General features: G+C 42.3%; 1 protein-coding gene across 2 annotated transcripts in view; it reads right to left on the bottom strand.

The window, feature by feature from the left end:
* Window positions 1–15,984, bottom strand: part of sema7a (semaphorin 7A) — a 70,256-nt gene extending 54,272 nt beyond the window's left edge. Inside the window, exon 1 of one of the 2 annotated variants that reach the window (XM_039773694.1) lies at window positions 15,804–15,984. In XM_039773694.1, coding sequence (XP_039629628.1) covers window positions 15,804–15,903 — 100 coding nt within the window. In that variant the 5' untranslated portion in view covers window positions 15,904–15,984. The remainder of the gene's footprint in view (window positions 1–15,803) is intronic. The other variant, XM_039773693.1, reaches the window with a different exon arrangement.
* Between the last annotated feature and the right edge of the window lie 626 nt (window positions 15,985–16,610).

The following is a 16,610-nucleotide window of genomic DNA, read 5'->3' as shown; positions in this document are numbered from 1 at the left end:
TCTGTTAATGCTGTTTTCATTGGCTAGCAACATTTCAGCCATCCTTATTTGCTATACGTTGCCTTGGGATCCTCAAAAGTCTAATCATGTTCCCCTGATGATGATTCCTAGTAGGAATTGAAAGTTTAGGAATAAATAACTGTTTTAAGATGCTTGTATGGACTGGGTGTTGGGCAAGTTCATGGGGTCCAGCGGCAGTGGGGCATCTGTTGGTGAAGAAAGCTTCACGGATCTTGGCTTTGCTGACAATGGTGTGATCGTTGCAGAGTCGATGGAGGCTCTGATGAGGGCTCTAGATAGACAGAGCGAGGAGAGTGTCTGGGATTGTGAGCGTCCTGGATAAAAGCCAAGATCCAGGCTTTTAATGACATCTTGGGCACGGCCATCAGCAGTGTGTCTGTCTGCGGAGAGAGAGTCGACCTTGTTGAGAGGTTTACTTACCTTGGCAGTGACATTCATGTCTCTGGTGACTCTTCCTATGAAGTCAGTAGGTGGATTGGGGGAGCATGGGGGGTTGAAGCTCCGAGTCTTTAGAGTCCTGGTGTTTTCTGTTTTGTTATATGGTTGTGAGACATGGACGCTATCCAGTGACCTGAGACGAAGACTGGACTCCTTTGGTACGGTGTCTCTCCGGAGAAACCTTGGGTACCGCTGGTTTGACTTTGTGTTGAATGAGCGATTGCTCATGGAGTCCCAAATGAGGCACATTACCTGCATTGTGAGGGAGCGTCAGTTACAGCACTATGGCCATGTGACGCGTTTCCCCGAGGGTGATCCGGCTCGTAAGATCCTCATTGTTGGGGACCCACGTGGCTGGGCCAGGCCAATGGGTCGCCCACGTAACTCCTGGCTGCAACAGATAGAAGGTCATTTCTGGAAGGTGGGACTGGACCGTGTGTCTGCCTGGGGGGTTGCCAACCAGGATCCCGAGCTGTTTCATCATGTGCTGGGTGCAGCAACGTGCTTTACCAGTGCATGCTCCCCAACTTGACTTGACTTAATTAATTTCCTCCCTTTGTGCATTTCCAGCTACAAATTTGCAAACTGTATCACAGATCCTCGCTTCCATATATATAGATATATATATAAACAAACTAATGCACTGTCAACCACCATTCCTCATCTAACCTGCCATATATGTTGGCCCTCAGCCATGAAAGACACATTTACAAAGGGTATAACAGACAGCCCCCTCCAACCAGATTGAAGATTATGGGTGAAAGAAGTAATGTCCAGATTTGGACCACCCACGCTAGCTCTTAACACTGAGCAGTATCAGGTCCAGGTGATCAGCTAAACTTTGCAAGAGACATCTCTAGAAGCACCAGGTTAAAAAAGGAGGACTTCCAAAAGTTAAAGGAGAGTTTGCCAGAGAGTTTATGTCAGGAATTGTGAGCTTGCTTTGCAGCAATTGTGCCTAAACTGAACACCCTCCTTTAAGTGATAAATAGTAAAGGTTCAAAAGAAAACATGTCCAGGGTGGGTGGCACGATGGTGTAGTGGTAGCAACTGCTGCCTCACAGTAAGTTGACCAGGGTTCACCTCCCAGGTCCTTTGCTTGTTCTCCCCGTGTCTGCATGGTTAGATGAACTGGCATTTTTAAATTTCCCCTAGTGTGTGTGTTTATCCTGTGATGGACTGCCACCCTGTCCAGGGTTTGTTCCTGCCTTCTGCCCTATAAAAAGATGGGGCAGACTCCAGCAGACCAAACAGCGGCACTGTTCAGGAATAAGCAGGTTTGCAAATGACTGACATGTCCAAGGTTTTCAGCTGGCATAACTGGCAGCAAGTGTCCTTGGACTTTCCCCATGGCACAGAGCTCATGATGGGTATTAAATGAGTGGAATGTATTGATGGTTTTACATTTCTGAAAGACAAAATCAATGCAGTATTCTTAAAGGCAAAATTCTGTGAAATGTGCAGAGTTGAAGGAAAATTTCTTTGCCAAACAAGAGAAGAACCTATAGAGCATATGAAGCAGAACTGGAGAGGAATAGGAATACAGTCGATTCCTGTTAATCAGACCACATCGGGATGCGATCATTTTGGTCCTAATAACCGGCTGGTCTGATTACACGAACATGCCCTATACTTGTGCAACCAAGATACATATTAAAGTGTCATTATGACTTTGATTGTGCTGCACAAGCGTATGGCGAACGTACAAACAAGAACTACATACATGTACATGTACGGTTGCTTACAACTTTGTTTATTGAAAAAGAAATCTACAAATCCTTCGAAACGATCTACACGACACTCAGCATGCGAAGCTCAATCAAAAAGGTTACATTACCAAATTCCAGTCAACATTTGAAGAACTTGTCTAGTGTGATCTGACGCATTCTGTTAACACACTGCACTTGTTTACGCTCGACTTCATGTCGCCGGCTACTGGGCAGTCTTTTAGGAAAGAAAGGGCAGGCATGTTCACTCCCACTGGTTTGCACTTGGTACAAATTTTCTAACTTCCTGACCTTTGACAAAAGCATAAATTCTCCTGGGGAGCCCAGGGATCCTCCCGATGTTGCTGACCCACTTTACATCCGCTTTCCGCAGGTGACTTGTGACTTCTTTTTCTTATTCTCTGTCACATTCTTTGGTCCGACTTTGGTCCAAATAAGCGAACAATATTAGGCTTATGTAATATAATCTGTTTCGGTTCTTTAGGATTCGGTCCAAATAAGCGGCTGGTCCGATTAACCGGTGGTCCAATTAACCGGAATCGACTGTACAAACTTAGCAGGCTTCAAAAAAGGATCTGAGCTGAAAACAGACAAGGAAGAGGGAAGAAGCGATATCAAAGCAGAACCTCAAAACTTGAAACGTCAGCAGTCCATTATTGTCGTCGATGTCCCTGAAAGACCATATATGCCCCAGCTCACTGATGAATGGAAAAGTTGCCACCGATGCAAACTTGGTTGGGTGTCAATGTGACCTGGCAGGGGGCTAAGTTATTCATTTCTAAATATGAAAGACATTTGATGCTATAAAGATTGAGCTGTCATTAATGCATAAAATAAGACAGTCGTAAGATAATGCCTGTCATTAATAATATGTTATGATTAATGCACTATATGAAATAAAGATGAATTTATCAATTTTATAAAATAAAAGATTTATTGCTAATATACAGTCATGTAAATATATACAGTATAATAAGAAATTATTTATTAATAATGCCCAATGAAAAAAGGCAGATTTTAAAATGAAGCTTAATAGATGTATTTACACGTAGCAGCTCGAGTTTACAGGTCAGGCCCACCTTTGAGTGTCTGAGGCCCCACTTCCTCCTCGTCACTTTGATGTTCTGCTCTGTTCTGATATGACTGAACAGCCCACGGCTACACAAGATTAGCTTAGTGTTTCCACTGAACACATTTCAGAATAAAAGAGGATGGATTTCTGCTGAAGGCCTTGAGGACTGATGGGCCCTTTGCCACTGCATTGCAATCTCTCCACAGGAACTTGTAACAGCACTAGTGGGTTTGGGGGACTGCTTTATGAGCAATTCTTACCACTTTGTAAGCAGAAGTTTGTGGGCTTCTCGTCAGTACACCACTTTCTCAGCTCTCCTCCGCTAAGTGTTTATTCCAGTCATTTGTGCCTCATAATATTGTGCCATAGTGACAAATGCACTCCATTCCCACTCATGTGAAATTACCAATTGATTGAGATGGCTGTTAGGGTTTAGTCACCTACGTGTTACCGTCTCATGAGGGGGTTGATCACTTATGAATGCACAATGCCTTCTGCTACAGGAACACAGAGACACCATTGGAAAGGCCAAATTGACATTTATTTGCACAAAGAGCCATAGCCACATGGACTAAGGTGAATAATTAATGGGGCAGAGACAAGGACTTCAGGATGTTTTAAATTTCAACTCAATGCTATCTTGAAGGCCTGGATCTTGGTTTTTATCCAAGACACTCGCAAGCCCAGACACTCGAGAGCCCCGATCAGAGCCTCTATTGACTCGGCGAAGATCACAGCATCATCAGCAAAGTTAAGATCTGTGAATCTTTCTTCACTAACAGATGCCCCAGAGCTGCTGGACCCCACGACCTTGCCCAACACCCAGTCCATATAAGCATTGAACAGAGTAGGAGCAAGAACACACCCCTGACGAACCTCAGAATCAACTGGGAATAAAGCAGAGGTCCTGCCTCCACTCTGCACAGCACTCATGGTACCAGTGTACAGGCCAAGCCGTGATATCTAGCAACCCTCAAGATGTCCCACAGGGCAACTCGATCAACTGAGTCGAATGCTTTGCAAAAATCGACAAAGGCTGCAAAGAAATTCTGCCGATATTTGCGTTTGCGCTGTGTGAGAACCCTCAGTGCCAGGAAGCGGTCGATGGTAGACTTCTTGGGTGTAAAACCAGACTGTAGTGATCACGGATCCTATTGAGGACGACCCTAGCAAAGACCTTACCCGGCACCGAGAGCAGTGTTATCCCCCTGTAGTTGCTGCCATCCAGGCGATCACTCTTCCCTTTCCAGATAGGAATACAATACAATACAATTTATTTTTGTATAGCCCAAAATCACACAGGAAGTGCCACAATGGGCTTTAACAGGCCCTGCCTCTTGACAGCTCCCCAGCCTTGACTCTCTAAGAAGACAAGGAAAAACTCATAAAAAAACCCCAGTAGGGAAAAAAATGGAAGAAACCTCAGGAAAGGCAGTTCAAAGAGAGACCCCTTTCCAGGTAGGTTGGGCGTGCAGTTTGTGTCAAAAAGAAGGGGGTCAATACAATACAATACACAGAACAGAACAAATCCTCAATACAGTATAAAAATAAAAAATTTTAGAAGTACATAGCAGAATTTAACAGTGGACGATATCACATAATATGATTTGGATTTGTTTAAAGTCCTGGAGACTTCATCCATCAAGCTGCCTCCCCCATTTGGCCATTCCACAGCTGAAACAGTGCTGGGCACTGGAATGACAAGTCCTGTTTTCCAGTCAGTTTGGATGATGCCAATCTCCTAAATGGAAACAAAGATTGCTTGCAATGCCAGGAGGACAGCCTTACCAGTTCACCCCGGATGCCAAAGATCCCTGCAGCCCTTCTACCCCTCAGCTGGTTCACCACCTGTGCAATCTCAGTGAAATTGGGTGGTTCACAGCTAACTGGAGGATCAGCCTCAAGGACCGTGGACCCAGAGATATCCAAATTCCTAGCCGGAAGATCAGCTTTGAACAACTGCTTAAAGTAGCCAGCCAAGTTGCGAGTGTCCTGGATAAAAACCAAGTTCCTGGCCTTTAATGACCTCTTGGGCACAACCGTCAGCAGTGTGTCTGTTTGCGGATAGAGTGTCAACCACATGGAGAGGTTTACTCATCTCGGCAGTGACATTCATGTCTCTGGTGACTCTTCCTGTGAAGTCAGTAGACGGATTGGGAGAGCATGTGGGGTCATGAGGTCACTGGAAAGGGGTGTGTGGTGCTCCCGATATCTATGCAAAAGGAAGAAGGTCCAAGTCTTTAGTCCTGGTGCTTCCTGTCTTGCTATATGGTTGTGGGACATGGACGCTATCCAGTGACCTGAGACAAAGACTGGACTCCTTTTATATTGTGTCTCTCCAGAAAATCCTTGGGTACCGTTGGTTTGACTTTGTGTCAAATGGATGGTTGCTCATGGAGTCCCGAATGAGGCACATTACCTGCATTGTGAGGGAGCATCAGTTACACACTACGGCCATTTGGCGCGTTTCCCTGAGGGTGATCCGGGTGATAAGCTCCTCATTGTTGGGGACCCAAGTGGCTGGACCAGGCCAAGGGGTCGCCCACGTAACACCTGGCTGCGGCAGATAGAGGGTCATTTCCAGAGCGTGGGATAGGACCGCACATCTGACTGGGGGTTGCCAAACGGGATCCTGAGTTGTTTCGCCGTGTAGTGGGTGTAGCAACACACTGTACCTGTGCATGCTCCCCAACTTGACTTGACTTGCTATCTTGAAGAAATTAAATGAACAGGAGTGGTGAGCTTGTCGGGATGAGTGACCTGCTCTTGTCAAAAATTGATCACTATTCTAATAGAGTGCTCAATTATTAAAATGTGCCCCTACCTGACATGATGTGTTCTCAAACCCTGCTTGTGGGTACCCAGTCTTCACTAACTAAACAAATACCAACAGACTAAATCACACGTTGAGTCACACAGCAGTTTGGTTTCAGTTCTTATAATTTGAGAGTTAAAAGGATTAATGATTATTCTGATCGTACCTTAACTTTCACATATAGTATGTATTTCTTACAATATGAGCATAGACAGGTTACATGACTGGGATGGCAGGGAGCTGAACTGGAAGCCTTTAGGTTCAAAGTTTTACACCCACCAGACCACACTATCTTCCAAAGTACAAGATACATGTATAAAATGAAAAAAAAATGTATGTACAATGGTCAAAGACCAAGCAGAAACCAGAAGGGCCACTGGTCTCTCAGAACGGAATGTTCTGCATGTTCTTCAGTTATCAAACAAGTCACTGAAATTCAGATTGCGTATGCTATGGCTTCCTAGCCCTGTCTTGCACCAATTTATGACCAAAAGCAGTGTGCAAGCTGCTCGGAAGAGGCTTGAAAAGGCTTTCAACATCCGCCTTACCTTACATCAGAGTCCCTGTGACCCCAGAGAGAAGTTGTTCACAAGGTGGTGGTGATGCTTTTGTGACTTTCACAATATTCTCTTAAAACTGAAACTAAAATTTTGCAATCAGGATGTTGAAATATTGACACTCTTCAATTCACCCACATTAATGCCTAGGAATGTATGTTACATCATCCCGATTAATGTTTAAACTCCTTCCTCTGAAAATAAAAGAGACTAAGCAACAGAAATGATTCAGTCTGTTCCCAACACTTTTAATGAGGAATCAATCCAGCCATTAACTTCAGAGGAAAAGTTCATCTATCGTATGTCTCATATTTTATGTAACACCAGAGATTGGAAGAAAAGGGCAGCTGAAGCCACTGTAAGCCCTCAGAAAAGCACTGACTGTAACAGGCAGCACATCATTGGCTGTCAGAAAAAGGGGTGTGGTCATGCTACTTTAGAGATGGGAAATTGGACTTGAACTTCGTCACGCAGTCAAGTCATTTGACATCCCCTACGACAACTAGTCGTGTAATCAGACATCAACAAATGACAAAATCAGCAACCATTGTTATCAAGCTTGACATCCCACTCCAACTAGATGTTGTGTAACGTGAAGTAAATTTACTTTCTTAATTACAAAATTGATGGCTATTCCACATATAGAATGTTTATCTTGCATTAATATTTACACGAGGAACTTTTATATTTTCATTGGAAACGGTAAAGGCAGGAGGAGCAGCAATTGGTTGAGAGTGTCATGTGACTAGGAAAAATGCAGTGCAAAGGAAGGTGACTACATAAAAAAAATTGATTTGGAATTCGTAAAAAATAGAGGAGTGCAGAAACGTTTTGAATGTGCCTTGTAGGTATATGATCTCAAACATTTATGAATCAGTTTTAAGGAACATGAATGCTGGAGAAAGTCAAACATACCACCATATTATGTTTTATTTCAGCATAGATTATTAGTAGGATAATGTAGCACCAGTTTATTACATTTTTCAAAATCTGGCTTTATAAAACCATATTTTTACTGACTAACTTCACTGTTCTTCATGGCTGAAAGGGAACATAAGGTTTCCAGGAGTAGTTACAATGGTTCACTTTGAACTGAAATATCACCGCCTTCACAGAATTTGACTTTCACCCTACACATTTTTCTGTGTTGCTGAATCCAGCCTGGGAAACACACAGAAAAAGAAGCGGCAAACACCCAGCAACACCGACTCGGGCGCTGAGAGAGACGTATATATGTGATTCACAGGGGAACACAGCTGTATGGGGACTCAACGGGATTCACACTGTGTCTGTTTCCCAGAAGGGTTTTTCAACATAAGATCTTTTATGGCTAACACTGAGCACCATGGCCTATTAAAACTTTCTAATCCCCCCCCAAACCACCCACGACACCCAGCTGCAAAAGCATCTGCAAAAAGTGCAATGTTAAAAAAAACAATAAAAGCTATGGTGGGCCAACCACACACTTGGCACTTTGCTCAAGATAACAGTGAGACCCTTCAGCACATTATAGTGCATAGACACATTCTTTCCATATATCCGTGATGTTATGATCTTTGCAAGACTAATGACATTCCCAAACGTTTGACTGGACTTTTGTCATTTTTCACTAGACAACTGCACCAAATGCATGTGCTTCATCTTTTCTGCAAAATTTCAAGTAACTCATGAGTGCGTCTCAAAAAATCATTATTAAATGTATTAGTAATGCACTTATGGCACTACGGCACAAAGGCCACCAAGCAGCTTTGATATCTGCATGAATGCCAAGCTTCAGTGTGGTGGCTGCTCTACTGATGCTATTAGGGGGCTGAGTCCCCTCTTCAATCAGCCATGGCTCAAATTATGAAGCCTTGCCATTCTGTTAATGCAGTAGTATACCTTAAAATTGCCTAACACTCCGGCACTTGAATGGTGTTATACAATTCAAGACAGAATCCTTTCTATATTTCATGTCAATCATTCAATTATTCATGTTAATTGGCCTACAATCTCCCTAAAACCCTTTAGCTGACAGTGTGGAAAAACAAACATGTGATATCCATGGCAGGGAAAAATAAACACAAATGGCTGCCAGCTCTCTTTCTGCCCTGTGAACATTTTTGTCTTCTGTCATCAAGCAACCCCTACAGCACCTAAGCCTTTCATGATTCAGTACTCCAACAAAGCACCTTTTGAAGCAGGCACCATTCCAAAGAGTCCCTTTAATGCATAAATAGTCCTGTCTTCAATTTAGCAATTTGCCTAAAGTAAATGCATGTACAGTTCCATGCAAAAGTTTGGACACTCCTGGACAAATTACATGTATTGTTGACAATTACAATAAATAAATTAGTAAATACAACTTGAACAGAAAAGAAACTAAAACAATGCCATTTTTATGAAAATACTAGGAAACACACAGACCCCCCAGGTCCTCTCAAGAACAAGAGTTCAGCCCAAGCATTTCTCAAGTCCCAGCAGGCTGGCACACTGTATATGGTTGATGGGCAGCGGATGCCGAGGCTGTCATTCTTTATCTTCATATTACATAAACAGCTTCACGCTCAGCAGATGACACAGCTCTCCTTTTTTTTCTGTTATGTCCCCTTCTTTATTAGTATTCAGATAACTCTGGTTGTTGCTAGCCATATTTTTGCTTTCCCAGCACATGCAATGTCATAAGTTTTTGAATAAGATCAAGATCAAAGTTCTAGGTGCAGTGGTTTGCAAGTAACTGCAAGACAGACAGACACAACCCTTAGCATTTCTTATATATACATACATATATATATACTGTATATATATATATATATATATATATATATTGTCAGGGATGCCAGGGGCCATGACCCGGCCGGGACGACGGGAAGGACCGGATGTGGGTCTGCACCCACCCTGGATCACGTGGGGGTTGCCTTCCGGGTTGCTTTGGGGGCCACGGGTACAGGGCATGGAAGCCCTACCCTGTAGGGGCCCGTGGTCACCGCCAGGAGGCGCCCCAATGCCTTGGGTACCTGTTACCCCAGCACTTCCGCCACACCAGGAAGGGCTGGGGGGAAGATTTATGACGGCGCCGGAGAACAGCCGGGAGGACAGCGGCACTTCCGCCACGCTGGGGCGTGGCCAGAGGAGGAATGCCGGGAACGCCTGGTGCTCATCCGGTACCATATAAAAGGGGCCGTCTCCATTCATTCGAGGCTAGAGTCGGGTGGAAGAAGGACAAGGCAAGAGGAGCTGTGGAGGCGGCCCGAAGACAGGCATTTATGGCCAGGACTGAGATTGTTTGGGCTATTGTGCATGTGACTGAGGTCTGAGTGACCATTGGCTGGGGTCTTAGTGACCGTAAATAATTAGTGTAAATAAACGTGTGGTATTTTAAACAACATGTCCGCCTGTCTGTGTCCGGGCCAAGTTCACAATATATATATATATATATATATATGGAAGAGAAGGTCTGTGATACGGTTTGCATATTAGCAGTTGGAGATCCACAAAGGGAGAAAATGAATCACGTATCATAAAGTAGTTTTATTCCTGAGCTTTCAACCCCTACCAGGGGTCTTCATCAGAGGATAATGCTTAGACATACAAGAATCAAAGGCAATATATAGCAATACCTTACGGGGGTGGCTAGGTCTGTGTGGTTGAGGTTGTTGGGAGTAAAGTCTTGTTTATTAAGAATAAGTTCTTCTTAAGTTTGTATATGCTGGATTTATGTCCAAGTGTCTGTTGATGGCGTTCTCATTTGATAACCAGGATTCAGCCAGCTCTCTAGCACTTTTATTATTGGCTTTAAATTTTACTTGTACATCGTCAAAATTAAATGTATGTCCTGTTGATTTAGTATGCTTATAGATCAATGACAGTGCGTCCTTTCTTCTGACGGCGTTGCGGTGTTCCTGTATACGTGTTGTGATTCTTTTTGAAGTTTGTCCTATGTATACCGCTGAGCACGAACTGCATGGAATGCTGTATACTGCGTCTAGTGTTTCTGCTGTCGATTTCTTGTTTTTGGCATTAAAGAGGACCGTGCGCAGATTGTTCATGGGTTTGTGTGCTATTCTGACACCTGACTTGGCCAGGATGCGTGCAGCACCTTCAGACACATTGTGGTGATAAGGGAGTGAGTGCCAGGTTGGGTGGGGGTTATGATTCGAGTCAATTGATTGTTGAGTTTTTTGGCGTCTTCTGTGTAGGCTTCGATTAATGAATGTTTTCGAGTATCCGTTTGAAGTGAAAAGGTGGAAGAGATAGCGTCTCTCTTTCATTTTTGTTTCCTTCGTATTACAGTGGGTGTGGACTCTTCTGAATAGAGTTTTAACACAGCTCCGTTTATGAGATATCGGGTGGTTGCTGGCGAAGTGTAATATCTTGTCTGCATAGCATTCTTTACGGTAAACACTAGTACTGTAGTCAGGGTGGCGTCATTACTTCTTTCAATGTAGATGTCTAGGAAGCTGATGTGTCGGTTAATTTCTTTCTCCATTGTGAATTGGATTGCCGGGAATATTGAGTTGACTTGCTTGTAGAATTCATTCAGCTGATCATTTTTTATTATGACGAATGTGTCGTCCACAGCGTATCCAGATTTTGGGTGTGAACTGAGATAGAGCCATGTTTTCAAATCGTTGCATTACCAGTTCTGCTAGAAGTCTTGATGACACCGATCCCAATGGCATGCCTTCTTTCTGAGTATAGTATTTGCCTTTAAAATGAAAGTGAGTTTTTTGGCAGAGTGATAGTAGGTGTAGTATGTCTTTAATCGATAGCTTAGTTCTTGTTTCTATAGTGGGGTCACTTTCCAGTTTCATTAAAAGTGTTTCTGTGGCTAGATGAATCGGTATCATGGTGTATAGCGACACAACATCAAAAGAGACCATGATTTCATCCTCGGCGACGGATAAATCTTTTAAGCGTTGTAATGCCAACTCAGCGCTGTTCACAGAATAGTCTGAATCAAAAGTTGGATGTTTGAGTAATTGGAAGAGTCTTTTTGATAAGTTATAGGATGGTCCGCCTATTAGGCTGACCACTGGTCTGAATTTCAGTGGTGTTTTATGTATTTTCGGGAGTCCGTAAAATTCAGGGCAGATAGCATCGTTGGATTTAATTTTATAATAATTCTGTGCATCGAGGTGGTTGTTATTCCGGAGTTTGGTCAGAGCAGTGTTTATTCTATTAAGTGTGGTTTTCGTTGGGTCTTTACTCAGCAGTTGATAAGTGTTAGTGTCAGAAAGCATTTCTTCTATAGCTGTGGTGTATTGTTCTTTGTCTAAAACGACAGTTGCACCTCCTTTGTCGTCTGGTGCGATGATGATGCTGCTGTCATTCTGTAGCGACCGTAAGGCTTTTTGTTCACTTGTGGAAATATGTTTGGTCGGTTGTCCTGCGTGTAGTTGGCTGGCGACATTGCACCTTATTTCTTGTGCATTTTCTGTCGGTATATATATATATATATATATATATATATATATATATATATATATATATATATATATATATATATATATATATATATATATATACAGTTTATGATTTATCTGATGAACTGAAAAAAACAGGTAAAACGTTTTGGCTGCCTGTCAAGTCAGTACTAAGGGCAAAAGTTACAGCTAGCAAATGCTTTTGTAGCCAACCATGAGTATCGAAACTCTTTATTTGAAATTTTTTCAGATACTTACTAGTGACCTCGACTACATGATTCATCCCTCATTGGAAAGAATTCTCTTAGATCTACTTTGTCAATGCCTTTGAGGATTTTGAAGACCTGGATTAGGTCCCCACTCAGTCTCCTATGCCTGAGACTGAGTAAGTTTAATTCTCTGAGTCCTTAAGTCCGAGCTGCACCAAGTTGCTTTCATCTGCACAGTTTCAAGGGCTGATCTGTTTTGTTTGGAGCACCTGAGTGCTGTGGGGGCTCCGGAGGGCAGAAGGCAAGAGGAAGGCCTGAGGTGGTATCTGTTCTCTCCTTTTCTGTTCTGTGTTGCTCTTACTTCACAGAGCTTGAGTTGCATCATCTGAATCTTTCTGAAGAAAAATGCCTTTTTATGCTTATCAGTAAGAAATGTCATGTGTCACAACCAAAAGGGCATCTTGAGCATATACAGTGTGCTTTAAGAGAAACATTATCAAAGTTATTAACAAGTTTAATTCACAAAAAAAACACACATGCTAGTTTATAGTTCAGTTTTCTACATCTGCAGTTATGTGCGGGTTACTTCAAGGATTAATAAGCCTATCTTTTCACTCTAGTTATGGATGATATTGCTAGGGGAATAGTAGCTTGGGCCGCATGGTGCATACTATTCTGAAATGATTTTATGCAACGTGGCACCATTAACAATGGTGCTGAAAGGAAACTGGAGCAGCAAAGAGCAGCTTTGGAGCATAGAGACCTTAAAATTAATAGGAAAAGACAAGTGCTATGTGACTGAAGAATTGGTGCAAGAGTGAAGGGTGAAGTATATGCAATAGTGGTCAGACCAACACGTCTAACGTGGATCAGAAACCTGGACAGTTAAAAGGGTTCAAGAAAGGGAAGTGGGTGTGTATCCAGCAGGGGGCACTCTTTCTCCCCTAGGTTGGCATTCTTTCTGTCATGCAGGACACACGTGAGCCTATTCAACCAATCTCTTTTGTAACCATGGCAGAAATGAAATAGAAAGAGATATGTCTATTTATATTTAACATGCTTTCAAAGATAACTTCCATTCCCAATAATAAAATGTATAATGCATTATACATATATTATTCAGGCAAGAGAGAAGCCAATGGACACACAGCCAGTTCTTCATGTGGGGAATGCTGACTCCATATGTCCCATCCGGGGGAATGTCGGCAGCATGGAGACGCTTCTAACTTTGTGCTGGATCCCCAACATTATAACCACTCACATATTTACATATTCATTAAATTCTTGTCTGATGTGGGCAATGGCCAGACATGGAATTCTTGTCAGATGTGGGGTCGGGCTGTTTATTTCTGGACTGAGCCCAAATAACCCCTTCACCTGTTCTCATCAGACGTGTTTGTGAAACAGACATCAGCACTTTTAAAAACGCCTGTGTGCGTGTCCTTCACACGTTTACTGTCCATCTCTCTAGCCTGTGCCTTCCCACTGTCATTTGTCCACCTCTCTGGCAGTCTTTCACTCTGGTTTCTGCTGATATGAGTAAAGTCAAGTACAATGAAATAAAACTTTACTGATCATAGTGATATACTGCAGGGGGCTACACAAATTAAGATGTTGAGAAGAATGTGTGAAGTAACAAAGCTTGATAAGACCACGAAGGACAGAATCAGAGGTACAGTTAAAGCTGGGTGAATAAATACTAGAAGGAGGATTAAAGTGGTACGGGCAGATCATGAGAAATGAGATAAACAATATGGGGAGAAGAATCATGAATATGGAGATGTCGGGATGGAGGAGAAGACGATGACCAAAGAGAAAGTATATGGACTGTGTGAATTCAGAAAGGAGAGTCAGGGCAAAGAAATGTACAGCAGATGAGAGTGGAGGAGGCTGCTACAATATACAAGAAAACGGGAAAAGCTTTAAAAGAAGAAGAAAAAGAACCCCAACCCTAAGTGAGGTCTAAAATCCACCTTTATTCTCTTCACTGTAGGCACTTATGACAGGTAATGGACATCTCCTGTGTTCCACGTCTACTAATGCTGCTTCTAGAACAAGACGTATCAGCAGGTCCTGACAGATGCTCGACATTATTCATGTGCAGTCTTGTGGCTGAGAATATTGTCACCACTAGCTGCTTGCTCACTTACTAAGTTCTTGAGTAGAGTCACACAACTGAAAAGGTTCTGCTCAGTGCTATTGAATACTGCAGTTCAGATCAGACTGTATCACAAATATTGAATCTAATTCAAATGAGGCTTAGGCCATTTTGTAACACCATTGAGCGATAGTGCAAGAGGAAGAGTACACACAGCAACAAGCACAGTGCCGAGGACAGGGAAGATCGTCATGTCTTCCAGTTGCCTTTGTTCATTTCTTTAGGTAAGTCAGAAAAACGGCCCTGTAAAGCAACGACGGGGGGCACAGTATATGGCTGCACCGATGCTTCAGGTGACTAGTGACAGTATTTGAAATAAAGAAAAGTTTGAAAAGATTTACTTAATAGCAATGTCATCACCTAAAACATTAAAAAGCACAACGTGCTGCACAGCAATTTTAAAAGGAAGTAAAATGCTGAACTTAAATTCAATTAAACAAACAAGAAGTTTACAAAGAATGGCTTGTGACGGCAGGGAAAGGTAAAAGGTTTCAACATACTTAACACTCCTCTAAAATTAAATGTTTTTAATCTATTTTTAAGGCTATCCCGGTGGGTTAAATTAAATGTTTTTAATCTATTTTTAAGGGTATATACTATATATACTATACTATATACTACGATATACTATATATACTATACTATATACCGATACTAATACTAAATAATATTTTTTGTAAATTCAGATTGACAAGTTAGAAACTGAAACGTGTGAGGCTGCGGTGTAGTTTCGGTTGAATTCAGGGACTGTCAATTTGTTGATGCATGAAAAATTGACGAAAACCCGGGACTTTTTTCAGCCTGTAATAAATTTTAAAAATATGACGAATGCTGGGATCTCTCCTTTCGCGTTTATCTATCCATCCATTTCCGGCGGACGTTTGCCAGGTAGCTGGAGCGACTCCCAGCAGTAATAAGGCGCAAGGCAGGAACAACAACTGGACGGGGCGCCAGTCCATCACAAGATGGACACACAAAGACACACAGACACGCGTGAAAGGGCATCATTGTAACCGAGGGAGCACACGTGCTGGGTGTCCTTTAACTATACGATGGTGTGCGGAGATCAGGGAGAGATGAGAGCAAAAACGGGGCCATATCGTTACAATAAGAGAATTATAGGGTACTATAATGATCTAACATATTTGCAAATAAAATCTGTAAACTACGAAGTTTTCTGTGCTGCGTAAAACGCACGTCGGCATGACAGATCGTTACAATGCGGTCGATTTGCAGATACAGATTGGAAACGCCTGAAACCAAGGCGATCGATCATTCACAATTAAATATAACCTTTTTTTCACGTATCCACACCTTTTGCTTTCATGTTTGTAGTAGAGGAGATGGCATAAAAAATAATCCACTCCCCAGCTGTCACAACTGATTATTTCGGATGCTTACCGTGAATCTTCTCGATGAGCCGAGGAATGACAGAAGTGTAATCCGGGACGATAACCGAGCAAATCACAAGGACGCAGCACCACAGCCCTGCCGAAGTCATCGCTGCATTAAAGAACTAAAGGAATAGCGGCCCTCGCTAAAGAGTCTTGTACCCTGCCTTCCGCGTCTCCAGCCTTCCACGCCACGCCCCCAGCATTCGCGTCCGTCCTCTGTCGGATCGGTTTCGTCGAAAAACTAAACGTTGATTTAATCCTAAAAGACGATATTAATATGACTTCCTGCAATCACGAGGCAAGAATCCGAGTTTCTCTTTATGGTATTATTCGCGTATTTACTTTTAGAAACAAAAACAGTTTTATAATTTCTGACTCAGCATTCGATATAATTAAAAGAAAGAGAGCATGACATTTTTTTTTTAGATTAAGCAAACACCTTACTAAATATGAATGTGGTTGCTCTAACTGCTATTATAGTGAATTCTATCATTCAAAGTTTAAACGGCATGTCTGACATTATTTCTGGAACCTCGTTCAATAAAGGAAAATTCCGTTAATAGGCATTAATTTATTATGTTACAAAATAAATGATGATCAATAACACAACATAACAATCAACATGCATTAAAATGAAGGTCTAAAGTTTTGAGTTCTCAGTAAAAGAAACATTTGAAATTGTTTGTATTGGACATTTTTTTAAATGATCCAGCTTACTATACAGTACAGTTCATGGGTACATTCATTTCCATTGTCTGTCTTGAATTGTGTTTTCTTTATTTTGTTCTACGCTGCTGCTATAATGTTGATAAAT

Source organism: Polypterus senegalus, chromosome 12, assembly GCF_016835505.1.
Source record: "Polypterus senegalus isolate Bchr_013 chromosome 12, ASM1683550v1, whole genome shotgun sequence".
Taxonomy (NCBI): Eukaryota; Metazoa; Chordata; class Cladistia; order Polypteriformes; family Polypteridae; genus Polypterus; species Polypterus senegalus.
Note: the sequence above shows the minus strand (reverse complement) of the source record. Positions and strands in the feature narration are given on the sequence as shown.